Source organism: Ovis aries, chromosome 7 (genome assembly GCF_016772045.2).
Source record: "Ovis aries strain OAR_USU_Benz2616 breed Rambouillet chromosome 7, ARS-UI_Ramb_v3.0, whole genome shotgun sequence".
NCBI classification, from domain to species: Eukaryota; Metazoa; Chordata; class Mammalia; order Artiodactyla; family Bovidae; genus Ovis; species Ovis aries.
In genome coordinates, this window is record NC_056060.1 from 36336931 (window position 1) to 36350352 (window position 13422).

Below are 13422 nucleotides of genomic sequence, written 5' to 3' on the forward strand. Positions count from 1 at the left end.
ATAATCCTCAATTAAAAATAAATAAATTTTTAAAATAAATAAAAATTAAAGAAGTTTTAAAAATAAGGATTTTACATTTTCACCATAAAGCTCTCATACATATTTTGCTATATTGATACCTAAGTATTTCATTTTGGGAGAGCTACTATAAATGGATTTTTAAATATTCCATTTTAAATTATTGCTAGTACACAGAAATATGATTTTTTGTGTGTGAGCTGACCTTCAACCACTTATTAAACTCATGTATTCCAGTTAATTTTTTCTGGATTCCTTGGGATTTTATAAATATATAATCATGCTATCTGCATAAATAGAGAGAGTTTTATTTCCTCCTTTCTAATCAGTATGTCATTATTTCTTCAAATATTTTTGCCATACCAGAACCATTATCTGCACATTCTGGGTCTCTGACAACACAAATGTTATAAGAGTTTCAAGATTTCTGAGGTGCTTATTTATTTTTTTCTCTGTTCTTCAAATTGGATCATTTCTATTTATTTAACTTCACTGATTTATTATGTCATGTCCTCTCTGCTATTCAGCCCGTTCAGTGAGCTTTTCATTTCCATTATTATATTTCTCAGTTCTAAAATTTCCATTTAGTTCTTCTTTACATCTTCTATTTCTTTGCTGAGACTTTCTATCTTCCCACTCATTCCTAGAATATGGTCATAATATCTGATTTTAAGTTTTTTTGAGATAATTTTAACATCTGTGATCCTGGCACTGGTATCTCTTTTCTGCCTTTTCCCAAGTGAGTGCAGATTTCACAGGTTCTTTTTAAGCTGAGTAATCCAAGACTGTATTCTGGACATTTTGAATATAATCTTATGAGAATCTGGCTCCTATTTAAGTCCCACCAAGAGTGCTGGTGTTTGTATTTTAGCCAGTAATTGACCCAGCTGGGTTCACACTTCAAGTTCTGACCATCCTTCTGTAGCCTGCATTTCCAATATCAGTTTAGTGTGTAAAGCCTTTGAAGTCATACTGAGTGTGTTCCATAACTGTCCCACGCAGTGTCCAGTTTGGGGCTTGGGAGTGGTCTATCCCATAATTTGGTCCTCAATGTGCTGTTCAGGATCACACTCAAGCAAGCACAGCTTGGAAGTCAGCTCAGCAGTCTGTGAGCAATTTTAAGTGGTCACTTTCCCAAGCTTCTCATTCACCTGCAATTCTCTGGATTCCTGGGGCTTCCCTTTTTCAGCCTTCCTGCAGAAAGCTGGGGCTTCATTAGCCCCATTCTTCCATATACTTCCCATAACCATGCCCACATCAGGGCCAAGCAACAGAAGAGCAAAGGGAAACGAAAGCAGTGGGACTTGCCCCACTCTCTTGAGACCACAGCTCCTCCAATCTGAGAGGCAGGTTCCTATCCTTCTGAGATTCAGGCTCCTGCCTGCCCCACTGATGCCACTGCCCAGGATTGCTGGAGGCCTGGGGTGCAAGAGAATGAAGAAAAAGGGGGGAAAAAAAGAAAAAAGAGAAGAATGTGGGATTGCCACATTCTGAGTATTAGGAGACGTCTTTCCTCTTCCTTGGGTCAAAACTAATGGGATTCTCCTGGTGCTTTTTCTGTCCATGTTAATAATGCTCACGTCCAAGTTTCAGGATACATTAAGTTCAGGCTGGGGCATACTGGAAGAAAAAAAATGGTAAACTCACCGACGGTTCAGTAGTACTTTGAATTCTGGTCTTCTTCCCCAATCTGCCTCCTACTATTTATTTTTCAGAGTCCTCAAATAGCCACTCCAAGCATTCTGTCCAGGTCTTACAGCTGCATTCAGTGGGAAAGACAGGGTGAAGTGTGCTTACTCCATCTTATCTGGAACCAGAACCTGGACTACTGCTTCTCATAACAAACTTTGTAGAACTGATTGACTCAACTACTTGTTAAATTTGATCATAAGAAATTAAAATTTTAAAATAAATAAATCCTGTAATAATCTTACTGAGGAAAAGGGAACAAGCAACTTAACAGGATCACATTATTTTAAGCATATATACTTTTGGCTATTCAATTATTAGGAAAAAAGTGAAGTTCTTAATTATACTTTGCTTTACTTCTCTAAATCTCATTTTACCTGTGGATTTTTGTGATTACTAGGACTGTTATAAAATTTTTAAAAGAAGGGAAGAAAAAGATTTATTGAAAGTATGACTCAGAGGAAGCCAAGTGCACTTGAGAAGCTATAAAGTGTTAAAGAAATTGAAAAATAGTTCAGGATGACCAACACTAAGTGTAAGCCCAACAGTTTCAAGAAAACAGTATAGAAAAGCAGGCAGATATCAATTCAAGGTTTTGTATGCCATGTTAAAGTGGGTATAAAGAAAGTAAAGGAAGGCCCTTAAGTGTTTTAGCAATGGCTAGGGAGTGACATGATTTTCTTGAAGGATTACTCCTCTGAAGAACATAAAAGTGCATAGAAAATGAATCTTATTGTCTGACTCTAAGGGGGGGGGTCTCATCAAGTTGGAGAACAGTATATACAGTATGATTCCACATGTGGTTGGGGGTTATGGGTAGGGAGGGAGATTTTATACACACACATGCACATATAGACATGCACGCACACATACAATGTTACGATACATGTCATATATAATCAAATGATTATATATATAAATTATATATCATATATATCCTTAAATAATATGAGTGAAAGTGAAAGTGAAGTCGCTCAGTCATGTCCGACTCTTTGCGACCCTGTGGACTATAGCCCACCAGGCTCCTCCGTCCATGGGATTCTCCAGGCAAGAATACTGGAGTGGGTTGCCATTTCCTTCTCCAGGGATCTTCCCGACCCAGGGATCTTCCCGACCCAGGGATCTTCCCGACCCAGGGATCAAACCCAAGTCTCCCGCATTGCAGGCAGATGCTTTAACCTCTGAGCCACCAGGGAAGCCAAAACATATGATGATATTAATTTGTATCTTATTATGATTCTATATAATATATATGTATATATTCATGTATGTAGACAAATGGATAGATAAAATATGTATTGAATGTTTCTGGAAAAAAAAACAAGAAACCAGTAATAGTGGTTAGAGAGGAGGGTGAAAGGGCTAAGGGCAAAAAACTTCTACTTTTTACAGTATTCTTCTGTTTGATTTTAAATTCTTTTACCATGATCATTTACACTTTTAAAAAGGGTTGTAAAAAAAATAGAAGGAGAACATATGCAAAAGTTAGATATGATATAGACATAAGACATTAAAATAAGATATGTATGAGCCTAGCATTCAGTAGCACTGTTCCTGTGTTTGTAACTCAAACACAGTTACAGATCTTCTTACAAATAATGTTATTAATCATTTATAAAGAAGGGTCACAACAGAAAACAGCTGATTTTAACTACACTACACTATACTGCACAAATTTACCAGGTATTTTCAAGCATTTAGAAATTTGAGAAAAGATAAAGAATGGATTTTAAAGATATTTTTTATTATCATTTAATTATACTTTTGCTATAAAAAGAAACGTTTGCATATTTTTCTCAATTTCTTAAGCACTGAAGGGTATAAAGGGAAGAGTCTCTCCTTTCCTGGTCCCTCTAATTCCAATACACAAACATAGCCATTCCCAATGGCTCAATGGCTTCTTGAGTTCTATACAACTGCAGACTTTCTTTGTGCATATAAAGCACATATAAAGATGTATATTTCTATATATTATATTATCTTTCAAGGAAATTAATCTCTGCTCCTTTAAATAATCTAGACCTACTCTATTTCTTAAACCCGAATAGAGTAAATGAATAAACAAATACTTAAAATGCCAGATGAAGCTAAATCTTCCAAGTTGGGATATACTTAAATGGACAGGTTGAACAGCTGAACTTCTCAATGACCTCCTAACACCCCTCGACAGGAAAGATAAACCTTAACTAGGGCAAACAAAAGTTACTTTAAGGGGAAAAAATTACTAGGTAAAATGAACGAAATGGCAGATGAAAGGTTTTTAAGAGATTAAAAGATGTAATGAGGGGTAACTTGTTATCCCTAATCTTTAGGTCCCAGAGTCTGACTACTATGCTCTCTCAGAAAAGAAGTTATTTGAGATCTTCTAACATACCCATATCTGATGGCACAGAAGAAGGGAAGCAAAAAGCCAATTTGACAGCAGAGTTCCAAAGAACAGCAAGGAGAGATAAGAAAGCCTTCCTCAGCCATCAATGCAAAGAAATAGAGGAAAACAACACAATGGGAAAGACTAGAGATCTTGTCAAGAAAACTAGAAATACCAAGGGAATATTTTATGCAAAGATGGGCTCAATAAAGGACAGAAACGGTAGGGACCTACAGAAGCAGAAGATATTAAGAAGAGGTGGCAAGAATACGCACAAGAACTGTACAAAAAAGATCTTCACGACCCAGGTAATCACGATGGTGTGATCACTCACCTAGAGCCAGACATCCTGGAATGGAAAGTCAAGTGGGCCTTAGGAAGCATCACTACGAGCAAAACTAGTGGAGGGGATGGAATTCCAGTTGAGCTATTTCAAATCCTAAAAGATGATGCTGTCAAAGTGCTGCACTCAATATGTCAGCAAATTTGGAAAACTTGGCAGTGGCCACAGGACCGAAAAAGGTCAGTTTTCATTCCAATCCCAAAGAAAGGCAATGCCAAAGAATGCTCAAACTACCGCACAATTGCACTCATCTCACACGCTAGTAAAGGAATGCTCAAAATTCTCCAAGCCAGGCTGCAGCAATACATGAACCGTGAACTTCCAGATGTTCAAGCTGGTTTTAGAAAAGGCAGAGGAACCAGAGATCAAATTGCCAACATCCACTGGATCATAGAAAAAGCAAAAGAGTTCCAGAAAAACATTCTATTTCTGCTTTATTGACTATGCCAAAGCCTTTGACTGGGTGGATCACAAGAAACTGTGGAAAATTCTGAAAGAGATGGGAATACAGATCACCTGACCTGCCTCTTGAGAAATCTGTATGCAGGTCAGGAAGCAACAGTTAGAACTGGACACGGAACAATAGACTGGTTCCAAAGAGGAAAAGGAGTATGTCAAAGCTGTACATTGTCACCCTGCTTATTTAACTTATATGCAGAGTACATCATGAGAAACGCTGGGCTGGATGAAGCACAAGCTGGCATCAAGATTGCCGGGAGAAATCTCAATAACCTCAGATACGCAGATGACACCACCCTTATGGCAGAAAGTGAATAAGAACCAAAGAGCCTCTTGATGAAAGTGAAACAGGCGAGTGAAAAAGTTGGCTTAAAGCTCAACATTCAGAAAACTAAGATCATGGCATCCGGTCCCATCACTTCATGGCAAATAGACGGGGAAACAGTGGCTGACTTTATTTTTCTGGGCTCCAAAATCACTGCAGATGGTGACAGCAGCCATGAAATTAAAAGACACTTACACTTGGAAGGAAAGTTATGACCAACCTAGACAGCATATTCAAAAGCAGAGACGTTACTTTGCCAACAAAGGTCCGTCTAGTCAGGGCTATGGTTTTTCCAGTAGTCATGTATGGATGTGAGAGTTGGACTATAAAGAAAGCTTAGCGCCGAAGAATTGATGCGTTTGAACTGTGGTGTTGGAGAAGACTCTTGAGAGTCCCTTGGACTGCAAGGAGATCCAACCAGTCCATCCCTAGGAGATCAGTCCTGGGTGTTCATTGGAAGGTCTGATGTTGAAGCTGAAACTCCAATACTTTTGCCACTTCATGCAAAGAGCTGACCCACTGGAAAAGACCCTGATGTTGGGAAAGATTGAGGGCAGGAGGAGAAGGGGACAACAGAGGATGAGATGGTTGGATGGCATCACCAACGCAACGGACATGGGTTTGGGTGGACTCCCGGAGTTGATGATGGACAGGGAGGCCTGGCATGCTACAGTTCATGGTGTTGCAAACAGGCAGACACGACTGAGCGATTGAACTGAACTGAACTGATGGAACAGAAACTCAGTAGGGCAAGCAAATTTCGAATAACTTTCACAGACATTCTATACTGAACAGAGCAGGGGGTCTAATCCAGAAATCACATATTTCTTATATTCTTATACTGGGGGAAGAAAGGAGTCACATTTTACAGCAGTAGCTACAGACTTCAAGCAGGGAAGGCAGAAGAGGCAGAGCTGATCTTCTGTAGTAGTAACCTTTCATCTCAACTTCCAGCTTGTGCTCTGCAGTCTCCAAAGCAAAAATAAAATCCAGGACCAATATTCCAGGGTTTAAAAAAAAGTTCCTATAAGTCAAAACAAAAATCACAATCTCTTTTTGGGCTGTAAGAAAAAACAGTTTTTCCCTGCATTTACATGGGGCAAGAAAAATTCCTAATTCAACTGAGAAAAAAAATTACTTGGTTATAACAGTGGTATTTACTTTACTTGATATCAATAGGATCTTTACTTGCTTTTAGAGGATCTAGAGGAGAAAAATGTTTAAACATTTAAAGAGGCTTTAAATGAACTACTTTCTCATCCAAGGTAATATATAAAGAGAAAAACCTCAGTTTTACTTGATTTAGTGCTCTGAAAAGGCACAAGAGATAAGATGATATTGATCATTTACAGCATGAAGAGCTAAAATGGGATAGAAAGGCTGAGCAAATTTCTAGTTTTAAGTTCAACAAACTTCATTAGATTGAACACATCATAGTGGTAAGACACATAAGGATTAGTGATGTGTGCGTGCGTGTGTGTGTGTAGAAGGAAATGGAAGTACAACAAACTTCATTAGATTGAACACATCATAGAGGGAAGATACGTAAGGATCAGTGGGGTGTGTGTGTGTGTATAGAAGGAAATGGAAGTATAACAAACTTTATTAAACACATCATGGAGGGAAGACACAAGGATTACTGGTGTGTGTGTGTGTGTGTGTGTGTGTGTGTGTGTGTGTAGAAGGAAACGGCAATCCACTCCAATATTCTTGCTTGGGAAATCCCATGGACAAAGAAGCCTGGCAGGCTATAGTCCATGGGGTCACAAGAGTCAGAGATGACTTGTTTCAACTGGAAGCAAGTAAACAAAATATAAACTTCTCAAGATCCTAGGAAGACTTCCTTCGATGAAAAGATGTGAGGATAAATTTTAGTCATTTTATAATATTCTGAATTTCCATATCACACCACCTATATGCAAAAATTTTAAAAAAAAAACTTCAAAACTAAATATAAACCATTTTCTGGAAGATCCAAGTGACTGTCTCTTGTAACAATGAAGAACTAAACATCTATATAACATGGTTTTGAGAATTTAAACCTTAGTCACCCAAAGATGACTTTACCAACTAGTATTTATAACACTCTTTAACAAATTATTCCAGAATCTTAATAATTTTCTTACCAAAAAAATAATTTATTAAAATGATAACCAGAAATAGAAGAGTTAATGCTATCCTATTCTCCCACAACTCCATTTACAAATGTACAGTAACACAAAATACAAAGCTACTTTCTACTATCATTCTGCTACTAAGCATAGTATGTCAAGTTTAAATGTACAAAATACATTTTGCCTAAAATAAACAATGTAAACAAATTGAAAAGTGCATATAAGAATAAACTAGGCAATATCTAGTAATATTAAAACCCACTGAAAGAAGTGTGTTGGTCCAATAGCAATTGGTGTCCTAGTCCCCACACTATGATCTCAATTTTTTCCCAATATAAAGGTTTCTTGGAGAAAAAGGTTCCTGATTCCAACTCTGGTGCAGGGAAAGTTCAAGGAAAGCCTGGAACATGTACTGTGCCAGTAAGCTAGTGATATAAAAGAACACTAAAGTAACATCAGGAGGACAAGCAGCCAATTTAAAAGGGCTTCCACCAGTCAAAAGAAGTGGAAATTTTAGCGTAAAAAGAATAACAACTGCAATGGATTGAAAGAAAACATAGAAAAATCCATGATCTCATAGTGATACTCAAAACAGAAAAACAGCTCACTATTCACATAAGGGCACTTGTTATTTTGAAAATTGGTAAATAAACAGGAAAAAAAATCAGGTCTTTATCCTGCCCTTCTTGTAGTAACTATCATTTCAGGAGAAACAAATGGCTGATGAAATAAAATTCTACTCTGTAGAATAATTCCAATTCAGAAATTTGGAAGGAATAAAAGAATCAGAAATATTTTACAACCACTATGGAAACAATGGATGAAGACAATGTACTCCATCAGCAACAATAACAATATGGATTTCTTCGAGCCACTAGGTCTAACTACAAGTTCACAGGAAACGTGGAGGATAGAGGAACATGTTAACACTACAAGGATGCAATCAGCCAAATCCAGATGTGGACTGCTCTAGCAAACTAAGAACTTCAGTTCTCAACAAACAGCAATGCCAAAATTAAAAAAAAAAAGAAGAGGAGGGGGGAACGTAAATTAAGAGATACTTAAGAGAGATGTCAACTAAATGCAAAGTGCTTACCGTGCACGTGAATCTTTATTTGAATAGCTCAATGTAAAAAGTATTTTTAAGACAATAGGGGAAATTAAATACTGGCTGCTAGATTTTATATGGTATTGAGAAATAATTTTCTTAGGTGTTTAAGACTACAGTGTTTATGTCATTAATAAAGGAATTCCCTAATGTAAATTACGGACTTTAGTTAACAATAATGTATCAATACTGTTTCACCAACTGTAACAAACATACTACACTAATGCAAGATGTTAATAAGAGGAAACTGTAGATGGGGATTCTGAACTTCCACTCAGTTTTTCCTATAAACCTGAAGCAGTTCTAAAAAAGTAAAGTCTACTAATTAGAGAAAAAAAAAGAAAAACTGGAACATGAGCTTCTTCTCCAATCCATTTTTAAAACTGGTCACCTGCAGAGTTTCCACAGTGTTATTATTTCACTTTTTCAATAATATGGATTCTCCCAAATTTTCCTAATGTTTAACATAAACTACCTCTAATATATTCTCATATCATTCTTTTTTTTTTTTTTGGTAGGGAATAAGTGACTAAGACTTTCTATGTTCCAATAAATATAAATTAATGCACTCACAAAACCATTAATCATCAACAAAGTTCTTACAAAGCAGTGTCTGGCAAATTTTTATTATTTCCAGCAAAATGCTAAGGCCTTCACACTTTAGGGCCAATGAGAAAGCAATATGGTAGTAATGAGAATTATGCATGAGCTGAGGAAATCTAGAATTGTGAAGCACAGGAAAAGACAGAGAAAAAGGAGAATGGAAGGAATTCAGGAAAAGAAATAATGAGAATTTTGAAAAGGGGGACTGATTTATTAAAAGGAACAAAACTTAGGGTCAGGCTAAATTCATCACAAAGTATCATTTTATGTTAAAAAGAAATAAATCCTATACCAGTTATCAAAAACTGAACAACAATTTTAAACCAACCAGTCCTATAAAGGGCTAACCTCTGGTTATATACCTTTTCCTTACGCATATAGCCTCCTTTTTATTGGGGTCACTGAGTAAGAAAATCATTATGACAACAGACAGGCAGGAACAAGAAGTTCAGCTTCATTAAAAGGTTCTCAAAGGGTCTAGATTCCGAAGCACCTTCAACAAAAAGAAGTTATGAGGCTTAAGTATCCAGAAGGCATGGTTAGAAAGCCAAGAAAAGAAAGCCAAGGGCTGTTCATTGAAATACAGACCAAAAGATTAGAAAAAAAACTATTTTATTTTGGAAAGAGAAAAGTTCTGAGGAACTAAAAACAGGTAAGAAAAACATTTTAGGTAATAGTATGAAAGATGAAATTAGAAGGAAAGGAGAGACTCAGCATCCAAGGATCTCCAATTCACCCATTAAAAGGTACTAAACTGTTCTTTAAGCTTTATTGCATAGAATCCTGAGTAAACCATGGCCAAAATAGGCAGGAGAACTTACTGAAAGGGCTATAAAGCTGTATTCTGCCTCATCTGGAAGCATTTCCTTGGGACCAAGTAGGAGAAAGACAGGTGAAGCAGCACTGTCCAAGCCAAGCTGATACTAACATACTTGCTGATATTAACATAATATGGACTTGGCTGAGAGTAAAACAGATCACTTGGGATCTGTGCAAGCCAGGAAGAGATAGCTCTAGCTCCACCTGTTTGTTCATATCACTGAGATGCAAACAGCTCAAAATAAACATGGAAGAGCAGAAAAGGTGAGGAAAAGAGAGCACCATCCTTTTCTCTATTCTTCCTTCTCTAATCTATTTTTTCAAGTAGTTACAATGGGTGCTGATCTATCCACTGTCTTCCTGACTTCCCATGTTTTGGGAAAGCTAAGTTTGGCCTAAAAACAACTATTAAACAGATCTATAACTGTATTAGCATCATACTCTAAAAAAAAATGAGTCAATTAGTAGAGAAACTTGGGACAATGAGAAAGCTTAAGGCAAAGGGCAGTGATTAAAACAATAGATGCTGCCAGAATACATAATACACATTTCATTAACTTAACAGAAACTAATTTACTAAAATTCCAAACATCAGTGATTCACAAAGATAGCATATTCACCCTAGAGAATACACAGCTGTGAATCTGAGGGTCCTAAGCTACATAGCATTTTGTCCTTGTTATTTCTACCAATTAGTTACTTCTACCAATTACAGCAACTTCCTTTGCTCTGTATGTTAATACTAAATTCCTTTAGACACTAATGAATGTCCCATAGCAATATCAACCCTCTAGAGTTTAATAAGATCATTCAGTGTGCTAATCACACCTCTATTTAATTTTGATCCAGAAAAAATATTTAAATATCCGTAATATCAGATTATGTCATAAACTGAAAATACAACGATGAATCAAACTGGCCACGTATTAAGGGTTTTACATCACTAGAATGATGTCAGAAAAAAAGTTACTTATCCTTGTGGTAAAATAATAGAGACTCAAGCAGTAACATGGACCTCAAAAATGATGGCCAGGGCCAGAAAGGAGTTATTTGATGAAATTGAAGCTAATGAAATCAACATGCAACAAATATTATTATTTTTTATCCACCCTTCAGTGTGATTTGAAGGCAGCTTTCTTAATGTGATTAAATCATGTTTAACATCCAAAAACACAAGAAGAAACAACTCAGAGGTGTTTATGTTTATTTTTTAAAAAGGTAAATTTTACCATAATAAACATTATGCAAATACTTACTAATGCAGAATGTTTCAGGTAATTCACTCCCTCTTATCCTTACTCACCATGAAAAGAAATTCCCAAAATCTAACTATTCTAAGCAATCAGTATGTCTACAATTACTAGCTAGCAATAAAATGTCCAAGAGAAAAATGTTCAGCATGGTTACACTTAGTTGACACCAGAATATTCAACTGATAAAGAATGTAACTTGATGTTCAAAGACAATAATAAATTGTTTGGTATATCATACAAAGCAGCTTACCTTGTAGTTTTTTCAATACAGCAACCTCCATTTTCAGAACTTGCTTTGGTTGTTGAGCTGATTCCACCTTCAGTGCAACATTTTCCCTGGTGAGCATGTCCAAGGCATCGTAAATTTCTCCAAAGCCCCCACCCCCAATCTTCCTCAACTGCATGGGAAATTAAATAGGAACACACACACACACACACACACAATTAATAGAAGATTCAAATTAGAAGTTGATTCATCTCTGATATTTACAAAATAATATATAATTGACTATCCTTATTTTATGCTAAAAGATCTCAATATTGTTAACTGAGTATATGCCAAGAATGAATACTTAGAAATAATGTCAAAATTTTTTCCCACAGATCTGTCCACAAGAAGTACTGAATTTATTTCAGCCACAAACAATTTTAAAATTAGGTCTACAGCCAGCATCAGAAACATCATAAAAGACACAGTTATCTGAAGCTTCACTTCCCACATATAACTCTCAACGACCAGATCTGTTCTAATTCTAAGGCAATCATTTGAAGATGTTTTAAATCCTTAACATTTTTTACCAACTGAAATCTCCTCTGGAACCAGACTGAGATGTGTCTGCGAGGAGGCTGGAGGAGGGACAGGCCACCAGAGCCCAGTTCTCTCAGCACCATTTACCTTCCTCTCAGAGGCACTGAATAGCTACACAGAAGACAGCTCTGAAGAGAGGTCCTAGAAAATGGGCCGGCAGCTTGGGGTTAAGGGAACTAGGGACCCCAAGGCATTAAAGAAGTCATTTGGAGGTGGCCCCTCGAATGCTCAAGCTTGCTAGTTGCCACATGGGTAAGAAATAAAAACCATCTAGTTAACTCCTAATCCATAAGACTGTGATAAAAATAAATGATTGTTTTGAGCCTCTAAATTTTGATGCAGTTTGTTACTAGATTGGTCAAAAACTTCACTTGGGTTTTTCCATAAGCTGTAACAGAAAAATCCAAATGAATCTTCTGGCCAACTCAATGAATAACAGATAATCAAAACACCATCCTTAACAATGAGCCTGTAATTTTTTTTTTTTTTACTAAGAGGCCACTATGTCACTCAAATTTGGCAGACATGCTCCACATGTATATTGGCTCTCGTTGTCAGGACAGAGCAACTATGCCAGGCATAGCTGCATTTGTCACCTTTTGATATGTCTAATGGAGAACGGCCAACCTTTACCACAGCACTTAACACAAAGCTCTCACCAAAGCACACACGTGCCTGACTTAAAGATGACCAACTGCTGGAATCTCCCTGCACCAGCCACGATGATGACAAGGTTCTTTCCTGTTTACTCAAGAAAAATTTCAAAGTCTACTGCTTTGCCTAATAACTAAAACACCGTACCATAAAAACAAAATTTTTATTTCTAGAAGAATAATCTTCTTTTTGCAATCTGTTGACAGACTATGGAAACAATTGAATAGCTTGGCTAAACTTGCCAGTGGAACAAAACTTTGGTTAACAGAAGACCAGGTAGCAATAAAACATATTTAAATATATCTAAAAGAAAAATAGCTTCTTTACTGGAAGAAAGAGAGCAGATTCCAAGTCCAGGGCAAGGAAGCCATCAAAAGACTATAAGAATCATGTTAAAAAGACTCAGGAGACAACTTGAAGGAAATCCTTTTAGTCAAATGAGACAATTTGAACATCAATAGCAATGATAACTACAACAGACTGAAACACATGAAATATGCTTAAATCCATGAATTCTTAATTATAATTTTTTAAATTCCATTAGTCACTTTGAGAAGATGCTCACTTCAGGGTTTCCCTTGTGGCTCAGAGGTTAGAGCATCTGCCTGCAATGCGGGAGACCTGGGTTTGATCCCTGGATCGGGAAGATCCCCTGGAGAAGGAAATGGCAACCAACTCCAGTATTCTTGCCTGGAGAATCCCATGGATGGAGGAGCCTGGTGGGCTACAGTCCACGGGGTCGCAAAGAGTCGGACACCACAGCAACTTCACTTTCACTTTCAGTTCAGTTCAGTCACTCAGTCATGTCCAACTCTTTGTGACCCCCTGGACTACAACACGCCAGGCCTCCTTGTCCATCAC

The 13422-nt window shown here is 37.0% G+C and overlaps 1 protein-coding gene across 3 annotated transcripts in view; it reads right to left on the minus strand.

The window, feature by feature from the left end:
• The window catches only part of TTBK2 (tau tubulin kinase 2), a 131194-nt gene that overhangs the window by 77869 nt on the left and 39903 nt on the right, over window positions 1-13422 (minus strand). For 2 of the 3 annotated variants that reach the window (XM_004010488.5, XM_042253050.1), the window contains one exon: window positions 11350-11497. In XM_004010488.5, coding sequence (XP_004010537.2) covers window positions 11350-11497 — 148 coding nt within the window. Of the gene's footprint in view, window positions 1-1665; window positions 1777-11349; window positions 11498-13422 lie in introns of those variants that run through there. The other variant, XM_012181295.4, reaches the window with a different exon arrangement.